The sequence below is a fragment of the Oncorhynchus gorbuscha genome, unplaced genomic scaffold (assembly GCF_021184085.1).
Source record: "Oncorhynchus gorbuscha isolate QuinsamMale2020 ecotype Even-year unplaced genomic scaffold, OgorEven_v1.0 Un_scaffold_7774, whole genome shotgun sequence".
Taxonomy (NCBI): domain Eukaryota; kingdom Metazoa; phylum Chordata; class Actinopteri; order Salmoniformes; family Salmonidae; genus Oncorhynchus; species Oncorhynchus gorbuscha.
This window is the reverse complement of record NW_025751094.1, coordinates 1-16,486: the sequence shown is the minus strand read 5'-3', so window position 1 is coordinate 16,486 and position 16,486 is coordinate 1. Positions and strand designations below refer to the sequence as shown.

The 16,486-nt window shown below is 44.9% G+C and overlaps 1 protein-coding gene across 1 annotated transcript; it reads left to right on the top strand.

Moving 5' to 3' along the window:
* Positions 1–887: 887 nt before the first annotated feature.
* On the top strand, positions 888–14,962 carry LOC124029811 (gamma-secretase-activating protein-like; the record flags this gene model as incomplete). The annotated part of the gene is made up of 8 exons (XM_046341393.1): positions 888–1,022; positions 3,935–3,993; positions 6,525–6,556; positions 10,163–10,224; positions 12,776–12,871; positions 13,877–13,947; positions 14,520–14,558; positions 14,889–14,962. Coding segments are annotated over 8 exons (568 nt in total), but the record flags the coding sequence as incomplete, so codon positions are not given.
* Positions 14,963–16,486: the final 1,524 nt, after the last annotated feature.

The window sequence follows — 16,486 nt, the reverse complement described above, 5'->3', positions numbered from 1 at the left end:
TAGTGCATCTAAATCTTTTAAGGGGGGTGAGAAGGATTACTTTATCCTATCCTAGGTATTCCTTAAAGAGGTGGGGTTTCAGGTGTCTCCGGAAGGTGGTGATTGACTCCGCTGTCCTGGCGTCGTGAGGGAGTTTGTTCCACCATTGGGGGCCAGAGCAGCGAACAGTTTTGACTGGGCTGAGCGGGAGCTGTACTTCCTCAGTGGTAGGGAGGCGAGCAGGCCAGAGGTGGATGAACGCAGTGCCCTTGTTTGGGTGTAGGGCCTGATCAGAGCCTGGAGGTACTGAGGTGCCGTTCCCCTCACAGCTCCGTAGGCAAGCACCATGGTCTTGTAGCGGATGCGAGCTTCAACTGGAAGCCAGTGGAGAGAACGGATTGAACACCAGATGGGCTGCGGCGTTCTGGATGAGTTGAAGGGGTCTAATGGCACAGGCAGGGAGCCCAGCCAACAGCGAGTTGCAGTAATCCAGACGGGAGATGACAAGTGCCTGGATTAGGACCTGCGCCGCTTCCTGTGGGGGCAGACAGGAGTGAGAAGTAGATCCAGTGCTCAGTAACAGATAAAGAATGCATATCTAATGAATTAAATGAAGAAGAGTTGTGTTGAAAGAAGGGACGTGATAATATTATATAAACTGGGCTATTTACAATGAATTACCCAGTGATTATTCTGTAGATGGAGGCCGTCTTTAATTAAAGGAAAAACATGAACCATTTGTTACAATCAAGTGCGTTTCATTTAATGTTATGTAGTATGAACCCTGTGCCATAAATAATTTCCAAGGAGGTCTCAAGATGACCATAGCAAATGGACTTATTTTGCACAAACTGTAAAAGTAGTAAACATCTGGTGTTGACTAGATGTTTGGTATTGTTTCCCTGCAGGCCAGGAGTCTCCAGGGTTATTGGGAAGAGCTGCAGTGGAGCACAGAAAAGATGAAGTACTTTGAGGCGGTTCCAAACCCACGATACAGAGCATCTCAGAACCTGCCAGACTGGACCAAGCTGCTCACTACCCTGGTGAGTTCTGTTCACACCTACAATGTAGCAGCATTGAGTTCACACATATTAGAGGATCAAACCCACGATACAGAACATCTCAGAACCTGCCAGACTGGACCAAGCTGCTCACTACCCTGGTGAGTTCTGTTCACACCTACAATGTAGCAGCATTGGTGAGTTCACACATATTAGAGGACTGCAAACTGCAGATCCAGAACCTCTCACAGAACCTCTCACAGTCTGCCAGACACACTGCTAGCGACCCTGGTGAGTTCACACAGAGAGACTGGAATATAGATTATCTCTGGGAGCTTAGTGCACCACAGGAACCATGGTCTCTCTCTCTGATCCCAAGCTTTACACTGCAGCTAGCAGTAGGACAGTATGGAACCATGGTCTCTCTCTCTGATCCCAAGCTTTACACTGCAGCTAGCAGTAGGACAGTATGGAACCATGGTCTCTCTCTCTGATCCCAAGCTTTACACTGCAGCTAGCAGTAGGACAGTATGGAACCATGGTCTCTCTCTCTGATCCCAAGCTTTACACTGCAGCTAGCAGTAGGACAGTATGGAACCATGGTCTCTCTCTCTGATCCTAAGCTTTATACTGCAGCTAGCAGTAGGACAGTATGGAACCATGGTCTCTCTCTCTGATCCTAAGCTTTACACTGCAGCTAGCAGTAGGACAGTATGGAACCATGGTCTCTCTCTCTGATCCTAAGCTTTATACTGCAGCTAGCAGTAGGACAGTATGGAACCATAGTCTCTCTCTCTGATCCTAAGCCTTATACTGCAGCTAGCAGTAGGACAGTATGGAACCATGGTCTCTCTCTCTGATCCCAAGCTTTATACTGCAGCTAGCAGTAGGACAGTATGGAACCATGGTCTCTCTCTGATCCTAAGCTTTACACTGCAGCTAGCAGTAGGACAGTATGGAACCATGGTCTCTCTCTCTGATCCCAAGCTTTACACTGCAGCTAGCAGTAGGACAGTATGGAACCATGGTCTCTCTCTCTGATCCCAAGCTTTACACTGCAGCTAGCAGTAGGACAGTATGGAACCATGGTCTCTCTCTCTGATCCTAAGCTTTACACTGCAGCTAGCAGTAGGACAGTATGGAACCATGGTCTCTCTCTCTGATCCTAAGCTTTATACTGCAGCTAGCAGTAGGACAGTATGGAACCATAGTCTCTCTCTCTGATCCTAAGCCTTATACTGCAGCTAGCAGTAGGACAGTATGGAACCATGGTCTCTCTCTCTGATCCTGACATAGCTTTATACTGAGCTAGCAGTAGGACAGTATGGAACCATGGTCTCTCTCTCTGATCCTAAGCTTTACACTGCAGCTAGCAGTAGGACAGTATGGAACCATGGTCTCTCTCTCTGATCCCAAGCTTTATACTGCAGCTAGCAGTAGGACAGTAAGGAACCATGGTCTCTCTCTCTGATCCCAAGCTTTACACTGCAGCTAGCAGTAGGACAGTACAGAACCATGGTCTCTCTCTCTGATCCTAAGCTTTACACTGCAGCTAGCAGTAGGACAGTATGGAACCATGGTCTCTCTCTCTGATCCTAAGCTTTACACTGCAGCTAGCAGTAGGACAGTATGGAACCATGGTCTCTCTCTCTGATCCCAAGCTTTATACTGCAGCTAGCAGTAGGACAGTATGGAACCATGGTCTCTCTCTCTGATCCTAAGCTTTACACTGCAGCTAGCAGTAGGACAGTATGGAACCATGGTCTCTCTCTCTGATCCTAAGCTTTACACTGCAGCTAGCAGTAGGACAGTATGGAACCATAGTCTCTCTCTCTGATCCTAAGCTTTACACTGCAGCTAGCAGTAGGACAGTATGAAAACATTCATCATTTCCAATTCCTGACATATTCTCTTATAGAACCACTTCAACAGGTAGCCTAGCGTTTCAGAGCGATGGGTCAGTAACCGAAAGGTCGCTGGCTCGAATCCCTGAGACGAATCTGTTGATGTTCCCTTGAGCAAGGCAATGAACCCTAATTGCTCTTGTATGTGCTAAATGACTAACATGGACATGTAACATGTAGTACAGTATACCTTCATGAGAGGAAGTCAGAGAACACGTTCTTCACTGTCTGTTCCAGGAGTCAGAACACGTTCTTCACTCTGTCTGTTCCAGAAGTCAGAGAACACGTTCCTCATTCTGTCTGTTCCAGAAGTTAGAGAACACGTTCCTCATTCTGTCTGTTCCAGAAGTCAGAGAACACGTTCCTCATTCTGTCTGTTCCAGAAGTTAGAGAACACGTTCCTCATTCTGTCTGTTCCAGAAGTTAGAGAACACGTTCCTCATTCTGTCTGTTCCAGAAGTTAGAGAACACGTTCTTTACTCTGTCTGTTCCAGAAGTTAGAGAACACGTTCTTCACTCTGTCTGTTCCAGAAGTCAGAGAACACGTTCTTCACTCTGTCTGTTCCAGAAGTTAGAGAACACGTTCCTCATTCTGTCTGTTCCAGAAGTTAGAGAACACGTTCTTCATTCTGTCTGTTCCAGAAGTTAGAGAACACGTTCCTTTATTCTGTCTGTTCCAGAAGTCAGAGAACACGTTCCTCACTCTGTCTGTTCCAGAAGTTAGAGAACACGTTCTTCACTCTGTCTGTTCCAGAAGTTAGAGAACACGTTCCTCATTCTGTCTGTTCCAGAAGTTAGAGAACACGTTCTTCACTCTGTCTGTTCCAGAAGTTAGAGAACACGTTCCTCATTCTGTCTGTTCCAGAAGTTAGAGAACACGTTCCTCATTCTGTCTGTTCCAGAAGTCAGAGAACACGTTCTTCACTCTGTCTGTTCCAGAAGTTAGAGAACACGTTCCTCATTCTGTCTGTTCCAGAAGTTAGAGAACACGTTCCTCATTCTGTCTGTTCCAGAAGTTAGAGAACACGTTCCTCACTCTGTCTGTTTCAGAAGTCAAAGAACAAGAAGGCTTCTAACTATCTACGTCACATTGAGGAGAACACTAAACAGTAGGTGGAGAACCGAAGAGCGAAGGGTCTCTTGTGTGTTGCAGAATGTTGTGTGTGTTGGAGGAAGTGTGTTGGTGGGGTACAGGGGGAACTTCACTATTGAAAGCACAGAGAGACAAACTCACAGGGATCAATGACACTGATAGATATTAACACAGGGATCAATGACACTGATAGATATTAACACAGGGATCAATGACACTGATAGATATTAACACAGGGATCAATGACACTGATAGATATTAACACAGGGATCAATGACACTGATAGATATTAACACAGGGATCAATGACACTGATAGATATTAACACAGGGATCAATGACACTGATAGATATTAACACAGGGATCAATGACACTGATAGATATTAACACAGGGATCAATGACACTGATAGATATTAACACAGGGATCAATGACACTGATAGATATTAACACAGGGATCAATGACACTGATAGATATTAACACAGGGATCAATGACACTGATAGATATTAACACAGGGATCAATGACACTGATAGATATTAACACAGGGATCAATGACACTGATAGATATTAACACTGGGATCAATGACACTGATAGATATTAACACTGGGATCAATGACACTGATAGATATTAACACTGGGATCAATGACACTGATAGATATTAACACAGGGATCAATGACACTGATAGATATTAACACAGGGATCAATAACACTGATAGATATTAACACAGGGATCAATGACACTGATAGATATTAACACAGGGATCAATGACACTGATAGATATTAACACAGGGATCAATGACACTGATAGATATTAACACAGGGATCAATGACACTGATAGATATTAACACAGGGATCAATGACACTGATAGATATTAACACAGGGATCAATGACACTGATAGATATTAACACAGGGATCAATGACACTGATAGATATTAACATAGGGATCAATGACACTGATAGATATTAACACAGGGATCAATGACACTGATAGATATTAACACAGGGATCAATAACACTGATAGATATTAACACAGGGATCAATGACACTGATAGATATTAACACAGGGATCAATGACACTGATAGATATTAACACTGGGATCAATGACACTGATAGATATTAACACTGGGATCAATGACACTGATAGATATTAACACTGGGATCAATGACACTGATAGATATTAACACAGGGATCAATGACACTGATAGATATTAACACAGGGATCAATAACACTGATAGATATTAACACAGGGATCAATGACACTGATAGATATTAACACAGGGATCAATGACACTGATAGATATTAACACAGGGATCAATGACACTGATAGATATTAACACAGGGATCAATGACACTGATAGATATTAACACAGGGATCAATAACACTGATAGATATTAACACAGGGATCAATAACACTGATAGATATTAACACAGAAATCTGTAACACTGATAGATAATAACACTCAAACACACAGACACGTAGAGATCAATCACCACCTTCTGGAGACACCTGAAACCCCACCTAGGATAGGATAAGTAATCCCCCCCTTTAAGATTTAGATGCACTATTGTAAAGTGACTGTTCCACTGGATGTCATAAGGTGAATGCACCAATTTGTAAGTCGCTCTGGATAAGAGCGTCTGCTAAATGACTTAAATGTAATGTAAATGAGATGCTGTATACACACAGACACGTAGAGATGCTGTATACACACAGACACGTAGAGATGCTGTATACACACAGACACGTAGAGATGCTGTATACACACAGACACGTAGAGATGCTGTATACACACAGACACGTAGAGATGCTGTATACACACAGACACGTAGAGATGCTGTATACACACAGACACGTAGAGATGCTGTATACACACAGACACGTAGAGATGCTGTATACACACAGACACGTAGAGATGCTGTATACACACAGACACGTAGAGATGCTGTATACACACAGACACGTAGAGATGCTGTATACACACAGACACGTAGAGATGCTGTATACACACAGACACGTAGAGATGCTGTATACACACAGACACGTAGAGATGCTGTATACACACAGACACGTAGAGATGCTGTATACACACAGACACGTAGAGATGCTGTATACACACAGACACGTAGAGATGCTGTATACACACAGACACGTAGAGATGCTGTATACACACAGACACGTAGAGATGCTGTATACACACAGACACGTAGAGATGCTGTATACACACAGACACGTAGAGATGCTGTATACACACAGACACGTAGAGATGCTGTATACACACAGACACGTAGAGATGCTGTATACACACAGACACGTAGAGATGCTGTATACACACAGACACGTAGAGATGCTGTATACACACAGACACGTAGAGATGCTGTATACACACAGACACGTAGAGATGCTGTATACACACAGACACGTAGAGATGCTGTATACACACAGACACGTAGAGATGCTGTATACACACAGATACAGTTTCCACTTAGAAGTCAAGTAAGTCACATCATCTGATATTTCCTCTGTTATTTTCAGAGTTCTGTCGATGGTGGACAGCTGGAATCTTGGTAAGATGTCACATTCTAAAAGCCACCATCATTAATAGAAGGAATGTAAGAAACCTTGTCTCTCTATGAATGTAAGAAACCTTGTCTCTCTAGGAATGTGAGAAACCTTGTCTCTCTAGGAATGTGAGAAACCTTGTCTCTCTAGGAATGTGAGAAACCTTGTCTCTCTAGGAATGTGAGAAACCTTGTCTCTCGGATTGTAAGAAACCTTGTCTCTCTAGGAATGTGAGAAACCTTGTCTCTCTATGAATGTAAGAAACCTTGCCTCTAGGATTGTAAGAAACCTTGTCTCTAGGAATGTAAGAAACCTTGCCTCTAGGATTGTAAGAAACCTTGTCTCTAGGAATGTAAAAATCCTTGTCTCTAGGATTGTAAGAAACCTTGTCTCTGGGATTGTGAGAAACCTTGTCTCTAGGATTGTGAGAAACCGTGTCTCTAGGATTGTAAGAAACCTTGTCTCTAGGATTGTGAGAAACCTTGTCTCTAGGATTGTGAGAAACCGTGTCTCTAGGATTGTGAGAAACCTTGTCTCTAGGATTGTGAGAAACCGTGTCTCTAGGATTGTGAGAAACCGTGTCTCTAGGATTGTGAGAAACCGTGTCTCTAGGATTGTGAGAAACCGTGTCTCTAGGATTGTAAGAAACCTTGTCTCTAGGATTGTGAGAAACCGTGTCTCTAGGATTGTGAGAAACCGTGTCTCTCTGGAATTGTGAGAAACCTTGTCTCTAGGATTGTGAGAAACCGTGTCTCTAGGATTGTGAGAAACCTTGCCTCTCTAGAGCTTGATATTGGTCCTTTGGCTATGAAGCTGTTATTGTGATTATTATTCCTAGAATAACACTGGTATATTAAGATGCTGGCAGGTCAGTTAACGTGAGCTCATTTACCCTTGACTACAGATAGGAAATGTCTTCTGCTTCAGTTAAAGAAATCCCCCAACTTGAGTTTCAGGGTCACATACTTGAGTCCACTGGAGAACATCGCTCTCGGAGCCCACAGTTGTTGATGATTTATCATTCAGGGAGAGAGAGAGAAAAGAGGGGAAGAATGCCACATGGTTATATAAGAATGGGAGGAGAAGGGCGTCTCTCTCGCTTGCTTTCCTTTTTTCTCCTCTCCTTCACTGCTTCCTGACCCCAGTGCAAATGTTGCTCAACCACGAGATTGGACATCGCTGTACCTCAACTACCTCACATGGGCCACGCACAGACAATACACAACCTCACTCTGTCACACACACTGCTCTCTCGCTCTTACTCTGTCTCACTCTCTCGCTGTCCCTCTGTCTGTCTCTCACCCGTACATACTCTCTCCCATACTGACCACCATTCATCATTCTCCACACCAATATCCCGACTCACAGAAACTTCCCCTTGCATGTTGACTTTTTCCTCTCCCCCCTTCATTGTCCTTGTCATCTTCTCTGACTGTGGAAACGACCATGGAGATGTCCTTCTGTAGTGACAAGACCATGGAGATGTCCCTCTGTAATGAAGACCATGGAGATGTCCCTCTGTAGTGAAAAGACCATGGAGATGTCCCGTCCCTCTGCAATGAAGACCATGGAGATGTCCCTCTGTAATGAAAAGACCATGGAGATGTCCCCCTCTAATGAAAAGACCATGGAGATGTCCATCTGTAATGAAAAGACCATGGAGATGTCCCTCTGTAGTGAAAAGACCATGGAGATGTCCCCCACTAATGAAAAGACCATGGAGATGTCCCTCTGTAATGAAGACCATGGAGATGTCCCTCTGTAATGAAGACCATGGAGATGTCCCTCTGTAATGAAGACCATGGAGATGTCCCTCTGTAATGAAGACCATGGAGATGTCCCTCTGTAATGAAGACCATGGAGATGTCCCTCTGTAGTGAAAAGACCATGGAGATGTCCCTCTGTAGTGAAGACCATGGAGATGTCCCTCTGCAGTGAAGACCATGGAGATGTCCCTCTGCAATGAAGACCATGGAGATGTCCCTCTGCAATGAAGACCATGGAGATGTCCCTCTGCAATGAAGACCATGGAGATGTCCCTCTGTAATGAAAATACCATGGAGATGTCCCTCTGTAATGAAAATACCATGGAGATGTCCCTCTGTAATGAAAATACCATGGAGATGTCCCTCTGTAATGAAAAGACCATGGAGATGTCCCTCTGTAGTGAAAAGACCATGGAGATGTCCCTCTGCAATGAAGACCATGGAGATGTCCCTCTGCAATGAAGACCATGGAGATGTACCTCTGCAATGAAAAGACCATGGAGATGTCCCCCTCTAATGAAAAGACAATGGAGATGTCCCCCTCTAATGAAAAGACCATGGAGATGTCCCTCTGTAATTTGCTGGATGCAGAGTTCAACAGAGTTCAAGTGAAGGTCAAGCAAATCGTAGAGAAAGCAGACTGTATTGCAATCATCTCTGATGGGTGGTCGAATGTTCGTGGCCAAGGAATAAATAACTACATCATCTCCACCCCTCAACCAGTATTCTACAAGAGCACAGACACAAGGGACAACAGACACACCAGACTCTACATTGCAGATGAAGCAAGCAGAGGAAACTGCAGTTCTGAAATACATCAAAAAGCGTGAAGACTTCTGACTGAAGCCCATACACGCTGCAGCGTACATGTTGGACCCCAAGTCTGCTGGTAAGAGCATCCTGTCTGGTGCAGAGATCAACAAAGCCTATGGTGTCATCACTACAGTGTCTCGCCACCTTGGCCTGGATGAGGGCAAGGTTCTTGGCAGTCTGTTGAAGTCCACTTCCAAGCAAGGGCCTTGGGATGGAGATGCAATATGGTAGTCGTGACAACATATCTCATCAGCCACCTGGTGGAAAGGACTTTGTGGATCTGAGGCTCTTTCCCCTGTTGCCTCCATCATCCTCCAAATCACACCCCCCAAAAAATTGGTGGCCATCCTGGCAAATATGAGGCTTTTTGAGCCTGACAACGAGCCATCCTCAACAAGGTTGGAAAGGGACAGTGAAGATGAGGCCTCAGTCTGATGTTTAAGAGGTGGACATTGAGGAGGTCCAGGGAGAAGACATGGAAGCCTGAGAGGAAGACAACCAAAGCTTTAGTTTCTACACTATAATTTTACAGATTTATGTTGAATACATTTTTGGGAGATGCGATGGATCAATATTCAATATTCCTTTCTGTTGTTGTTCAGTGAAATCATCCCATGTGAAGAGTCAACTCATTTAATTAAAGTTCAATTCGTACAAAATATTTTTGTATTTCTATTGGAAGAATTTAATCATTTGAATTATGTCTACATATGAAAAGGTAAAAGGTTTATGTTTCTGTCTCCATATGATATGGTAAATATATCCAATGCAAAAACATCTACATTTAAATGGTATTAATATTAATTTGCATATATTTCTGTTAATTCCCATATATTCCCGTTAATTCCCACGGAAAGTTTCCACCTCTGAATATTCCCCAAAATGTGCAACCCTACTTACTCATCTCTCTTAAATCATTAGGCGATCCTCTTTTCCTCGTCCTGACTCATGACTGTTTGTTTTGCCTTATGTCCAACTCTTTGAGATGTAATGAAAAGTCTAAATCCACGGTGTTATGTTGTTCCTCTGCAGACCAGAAAGTGGTTCCGTTGTTCCAGGAGGAGGACAGCCAGCAGAGGGCGCTCATAGGCCTGGTGAGTCACAAGATACAGCAGCCATGATACTCTGGGTGGAAGGTGCCCTCGGGCACAGACAGCTCTAGGCTCTATGTTAAACTGATCTTAGATCAGTGTCAGCACTGTTTTAGTGCTGGGTTGGAATGCAGGCTTGTCCAGCTTACCAAGACCAAGGTTCATCAGGGCAAGCAGTTAGCTGACAACACACAACACGCATGATAAAAATAGTTGTCCCTTTTTGATCCTGACATTGCAGTCTATTCCCAGGAGTTTTTAGCCTTGCAGCAGCAACTATTTCCAACCTGAAATTGCTGTTCCTGAGGTTTAAGTGACGTTAGCGTTTCAGCAGGTTCTATTCTACCTATCCCCAGTTGTAAAACACAAGGGTAGTCTAACTGTGATCCTCTCAGCATCAACCAGCAGGGTAACTATTCTACCTATCCCCAGTTGTAAAACACTAGGGTAGTCTAACTGTGATCCTCTCAGCATCAACCAGCAGGGTAACTATTCTACCTATCCCCAGTTGTAAAACACTAGGGTAGTCTAGCTGTGATCCTCTCAGCATCAACCAGCAGGGTAACTATTCTACCTATCCCCAGTTGTAAAACACAAGGGTAGTCTAACTGTGATCCTCTCAGCATCAACCAGCAGGGTAACTATTCTACCTATCCCCAGTTGTAAAACACAAGGGTAGTCTAACTGTGGTCCTCTCAGCATCAACCAGCAGGGTAACTATTCTACCTATCCCCAGTTGTAAAACACTAGGGTAGTCTAGCTGTGATCCTCTCAGCATCAACCAGCAGGGTAACTATTCTACCTATCCCCAGTTGTAAAACACAAGGGTAGTCTAACTGTGATCCTCTCAGCATCAACCAGCAGGGTAACTATTCTACCTACCCCCAGTTGTAAAACACAAGGGTAGTCTAACTGTGGTCCTCTCAGCATCAACCAGCAGGGTAACTATTCTACCTAGGCCCAGTTGTAAAACACTAGGTAGTCTAGCTGTGGTCCTCTCAGCATCAACCAGCAGGGTAACTATTCTACCTATCCCCAGTTGTAAAACACTAGGGTAGTCTAACTGTGATCCTCTCAGCATCAACCGGCAGGGGTAACTATTCTACCTATCCCCAGTTGTAAAACACTAGGTAGTCTAACTGTGATCCTCTCAGCATCAACCAGCAGGGTAACTATTCTACCTATCCCCAGTTGTAAAACACAAGGGTAGTCTAGCTGTGATCCTCTCAGCATCAACCAGCAGGGTAACTATTCTACCTATCCCCAGTTGTAAAACACTAGGTAGTCTAGCTGTGGTCCTCTCAGCATCAACCAGCAGGGTAACTATTCTACCTATCCCCAGTTGTAAAACACTAGGGTAGTCTAGCTGTGGTCCTCTCAGCATCAACCAGCAGGGTAACTATTCTACCTATCCCCAGTTGTAAAACACTAGGGTAGTCTAGCTGTGGTCCTCTCAGCATCAACCAGCAGGGTAACTATTCTACCTATCCCCAGTTGTAAAACACTAGGGTAGTCTAGCTGTGGTCCTCTCAGCATCAACCAGCAGGGTAACTATTCTACCTATCCCCAGTTGTAAAACACTAGGGTAGTCTAGCTGTGGTCCTCTCAGCATCAACCAGCAGGGTAACTATTCTACCTATCCCCAGTTGTAAATCACTAGGGTAGTCTAACTGTGGTCCTCTCAGCATCAACCAGCAGGGTAACTATTCTACCTATCCCCAGTTGTAAATCACTAGGGTAGTCTAGCTGTGGTCCTCTCAGCATCAACCAGCAGGGTAACTATTCTACCTATCCCCAGTTGTAAAACACTAGGGTAGTCTAGCTGTGGTCCTCTCAGCATCAACCAGCAGGGTAACTATTCTACCTATCCCCAGTTGTAAATCACTAGGGTAGTCTAGCTGTGGTCCTCTCAGCATCAACCAGCAGGGTAACTATTCTACCTATCCCCAGTTGTAAAACACTAGGGTAGTCTAGCTGTGGTCCCCTCAGCATCAACCAGCAGGGTAACTATTCTACCTATCCCCAGTTGTAAAACACTAGGGTAGTCTAGCTGTGGTCCCCTCAGCATCAACCAGCAGGGTAACTATTCTTAGGCTCGTCAGCTCTGCTCCCAGCAGGCTATTCCACCTGCAGGTCAGATAGGTCTCTCCTGCTCCAGGAATGTGTATCTGCAGTGTGTGTGTGTACCTGCAGTGTGTGTGTGTGTACCTGCAGTGTGTGTGTGTGTACCTGCAGTGTGTGTGTGTGTACCTGCAGTGTGTACCTCAGTGTGTGTGTGAACCTGCAGTTTGTGTGTGTGTGTGTGCCTACCTGCAGTGTGTATGTAAGTCCCAGTAGGCTCCTGCTCCACTCTCCTTCCTGATAATAAGAATGTAGGACAATGTTAGAGGAGCAGGGAAACAGGGACACAGAGGAACAGGGGAACATCACACACACACACACACACACACACACACACACACACACACACACACACACACACACACACACACACACACACACACACACACACACACACAGACACCTTCAATGTGAAGTGTTGTGTTTCCTATAGATGGTGGACAAGCTGAGAGAGCACCTCAACAGACACCTGCCTCGCCTGGGGAAGAAGAAGATCGACGTGCTGGTGGTGAACTACGTGGCCAAGCTGGTGTGTGTTCTTATTCTACATGACCCAAACACTGTTTCCATTGTTTTTGCGGTTACACAAAGAAAGGCCTGAGACAGACAGATTGTAGTTGAGAAATGACAATAACCATTATCCTCCAATACATGTACTTCCTCCTGCGGATGACAGATCTACTTCTCACTGTTCACAGCTCAGTTATGACGTCAGAGCGGCTCTGTACAGTACATCATACATAGATATCACTGACTGAAGAAAACCCTGAACCTCACATGGAAATAGCGCACTCCATATCAGGAAGACACAAGCCTTTCCATAAAGTGTGTGTGTGTGTGTGTCAGGATGTAAATGTGGTAGTGTTTCTTCCTGTTATTGCAGTAAGAGAGAGAGGAGAAGAGGATGTGAGTGGTCATGCTTGGTCAGTCACAGTGTGTGTTAGTTGGCTAGCGGTGTGTGTGTGTGTGTTGGTCGGCTAGTGGTGTGTGTGTGTGTGTGTGTGTGTGTGTGTTAGTCGGCTACCAGTGTGTGTGTGTGTGTGTGTGTCAGGTTGTGAAAGTGGCAGTGTATAAATAAATCATAGTAACACCTTTTCTCTTGCTACGTGTTGTTGGCACAGACTACTATTCATTTGTTGCTCAGTAGAGAAAATAGGAAGTGTTACAGTGTGTGAAACTGTGGAAACAGGAAGTGAATGTGAAACGTTTTAATAGTGGTCTTATCATGTAACATTTGAGTAAATCAGATGTTTAATTCATCCCTGACCTCTTTTCTCTCTCTGTGTTTGGTGTGTGTTTGGTGTGTGTGGGTGTTTGGTATGTGTGGGTGTTTGGTATGTGTGTTTGGTGTGTGTGTGTGTTTGGTGTGTGTGTGTTTGGTGTGTGGGTGTTTGATGTGTGTGGGTTTTTGGTGTGTGTGGGTTTTTGGCGTGTGTGTTGGGTGTGTTTGGTGTGTGGGTGTTTGGTATGTGTGTTTGGTGTGTGTGTGTTTGGTGTGTGGTGTGTGTGTGTGTGTGTGTGTGTGTGTGTGTAGCTGGAGCTGATCAGACGCATGCTGGAGTCTGTGTGGCTGAAGTACAAACTAGGCCCTCTGGTGCTGTGCTTGTAAGTTGCTCCCTGTGTGTGTGTGTGTGTGTGTTAGTGTGTTTTTAGTTTGTGTTAGTGTGTGTGTTTAGTTTGTGTTAGTGTGTGTGTTAGTGTGTGTGTTTAGTTTGTGTTAGTGTGTGTGTTAGTGTGTTTAGTTTGTGTGTTTGTGTTAGTGTGTGTTTAGTTTGTGTGTGTGTGTGTGTGTGTTAGTGTGTTTTTAGTTTGTGTTATCGTGTGTTTTTAGTTTGTGTTAGTGTTTTTAGTTTGTGTTAGTGTGTTTAGTTTGTGTTAGTGTGTGTGTTTAGTGTGTGTGTTTAGTTTGTGTGTGTAGTTTGTGTTAGTGTGTGTGTTTAGTTTGTGTTAGTGTATGAGAGTGTATGAGAGTGTGTGTGTTTAGTTTGTGTTTAGTTTGTGTTAGTGTGTGTGTGTGGTAGTGTGTGTGTTTAGTTTGTGTTAGTGTGTGTGTGTCTACAGTGTGTGTGTGTGTCTACGTGTGTGTGTGTGTGTGTGTGTGTGTGTGTGTGTGTGTGTGTGTGTGTCTCTGTGTCTAAGTCCTGTCCCATTGATGTTTACTATCCTCTCTGCTGTAGAAAGCAGCGGGGAGTTCAGCAGAGTGGGCCGTGTTTCACGTGATGTGTCGGATACTGGAGGCTACAAAGACTCTGTGTCTCCCTCCCCTCCTGGTAAGAAGAACCCTGTTTAATCATCTCAAAATAACACTGTTTATTCATGTATTTGACCTTGTTCAACCTTCTCTCGAAATAACCAAGGCGTTAAACTTATTTTAACCTCCCTGTCCAGTGTCTCAATATAACAAAGCCCTTCAACAGAGCTTATAGAGAGCCGGCCTCTACAATATTAAATACATATTCAAGCAAATGGCATCTGACGTGGTGTTGCTGTGTGTCTGCAGGGTATCACACTCTACTGTCCGTGTTGGGGGTTCGCTGTCTCCCCAGACACACCTTCCTGCAGTACGTTGACCATGGTGTGCTGCAGCTCACCGAGACCTTCGTCTCACGACTCATGACAGGTTCACGCTGCACTACACACACACACACACACACACACACACACACACACACACACACACACACACACACACACACACACACACACACACACACACACACACACACACACATGCACACACACACACGCGCACTACACACGCATGCACACACACACGCACTACATGCACATGCACGCACTACACACACACACGTGCATATACCCTGTATATACACACATACACACAATTTATCAGATGGCATGATTCAGCTATTGTGCCATAATGTAATTTCTCAGTAATTACTACAGGAAGGTGTGTCCTCATCAAAACTGAGTCAGAGAGCTGGCAATACAGTTCTGTACTTTTCCCCAGTAAGCTGGAACCTCTTAGATTCATTATTGTCTTACTTACAGTGTAACTGTGTCTGCCTCCTCCATGCTTCAATACAGATTAATACTGTAACCGTGTCTGCCTACTCCATGCTTCAATACAGATTAATACTGTAACCGTGTCTCCATGCCTCAATACATCCATGCTTCAATACAGATTAATGCTGTAACCGTGTCTGCCTCCTCCATGCTTCAATACAGATTAATACTGTAACCGTGTCTGCCTCCTTCATGCTTCAATACAGATTAATACTGTAACCGTGTTGAAAGTGGGTTCTGGTCAAAAGTAGTGCACTATTTAAGGAATGGCATTTGGGACGTACACCTAGAGGTCAATCTAATCTAACAGAGGACACTAATAGCAATAGCTCAGTCACAAAATATAAGATGCCACTTTGTTCATTGATTTATCATGGTCACTGTAACTGTCAAAAAGCCTTTGAGTTATAGGTCTTGGGAGTTCAGTGTGAAGGTGACATTACAAAGTTATAAAGATACAGTACACACACACACATACTATGAAGTACATGTTCATCAAAGTTTATACAACAGGTGGGTCTAGTCTTGAATGCTGATTGGTTAAAACCGCATTCTGTCACAAAATGACCACCGGCTAAATCTATGACGTTGAAATGGAAGGAAGGGTGTTAAACTCTTCCTTAGTGACAGTTTTGATGAAGTGAACAACTTTTTTTTCTTCTCTGCTAGTCGGCCCTCTCTGCTAGCCGGCCCTCTCTGCTAGTCGGCCCTGTCTGCTAGCCGGCCCTCTCTGCTAGCCGGCCCTCTCTGCTAGCCGGCCCTCTCTGCTAGTCTCTGCCGGCCCTCCTCTGCTAGCCGGCCCTCTCTGCTTCGGCCCTAGTCGGCCCTCTCTGCTAGCCGGCCCTCTCTGCCGGCCCTCTCTGCTAGCCGGCCCTCTCTGCTAGCCGGCCTCTGCTAGCCGGCCCTGTCTGCTAGCCGGCCCTCTCTGCTAGCCGGCCCTGTCTGCTAGCCGGCCCTCTCTGCTCTGTGCCGGCCCTCTGCTAGCCGGCCCCTCTCTGCTAGCCGGCCCTCTCTGCTAGCCGGCCCTCTCTGCTAGCCGGCCCTCTCTGCTAGCCGGCCCTCTGCTAGCCGGCCCTCTGCTAGCCGGCCCTCTCTGCTAGCCGGCCCTCTCTGCTAG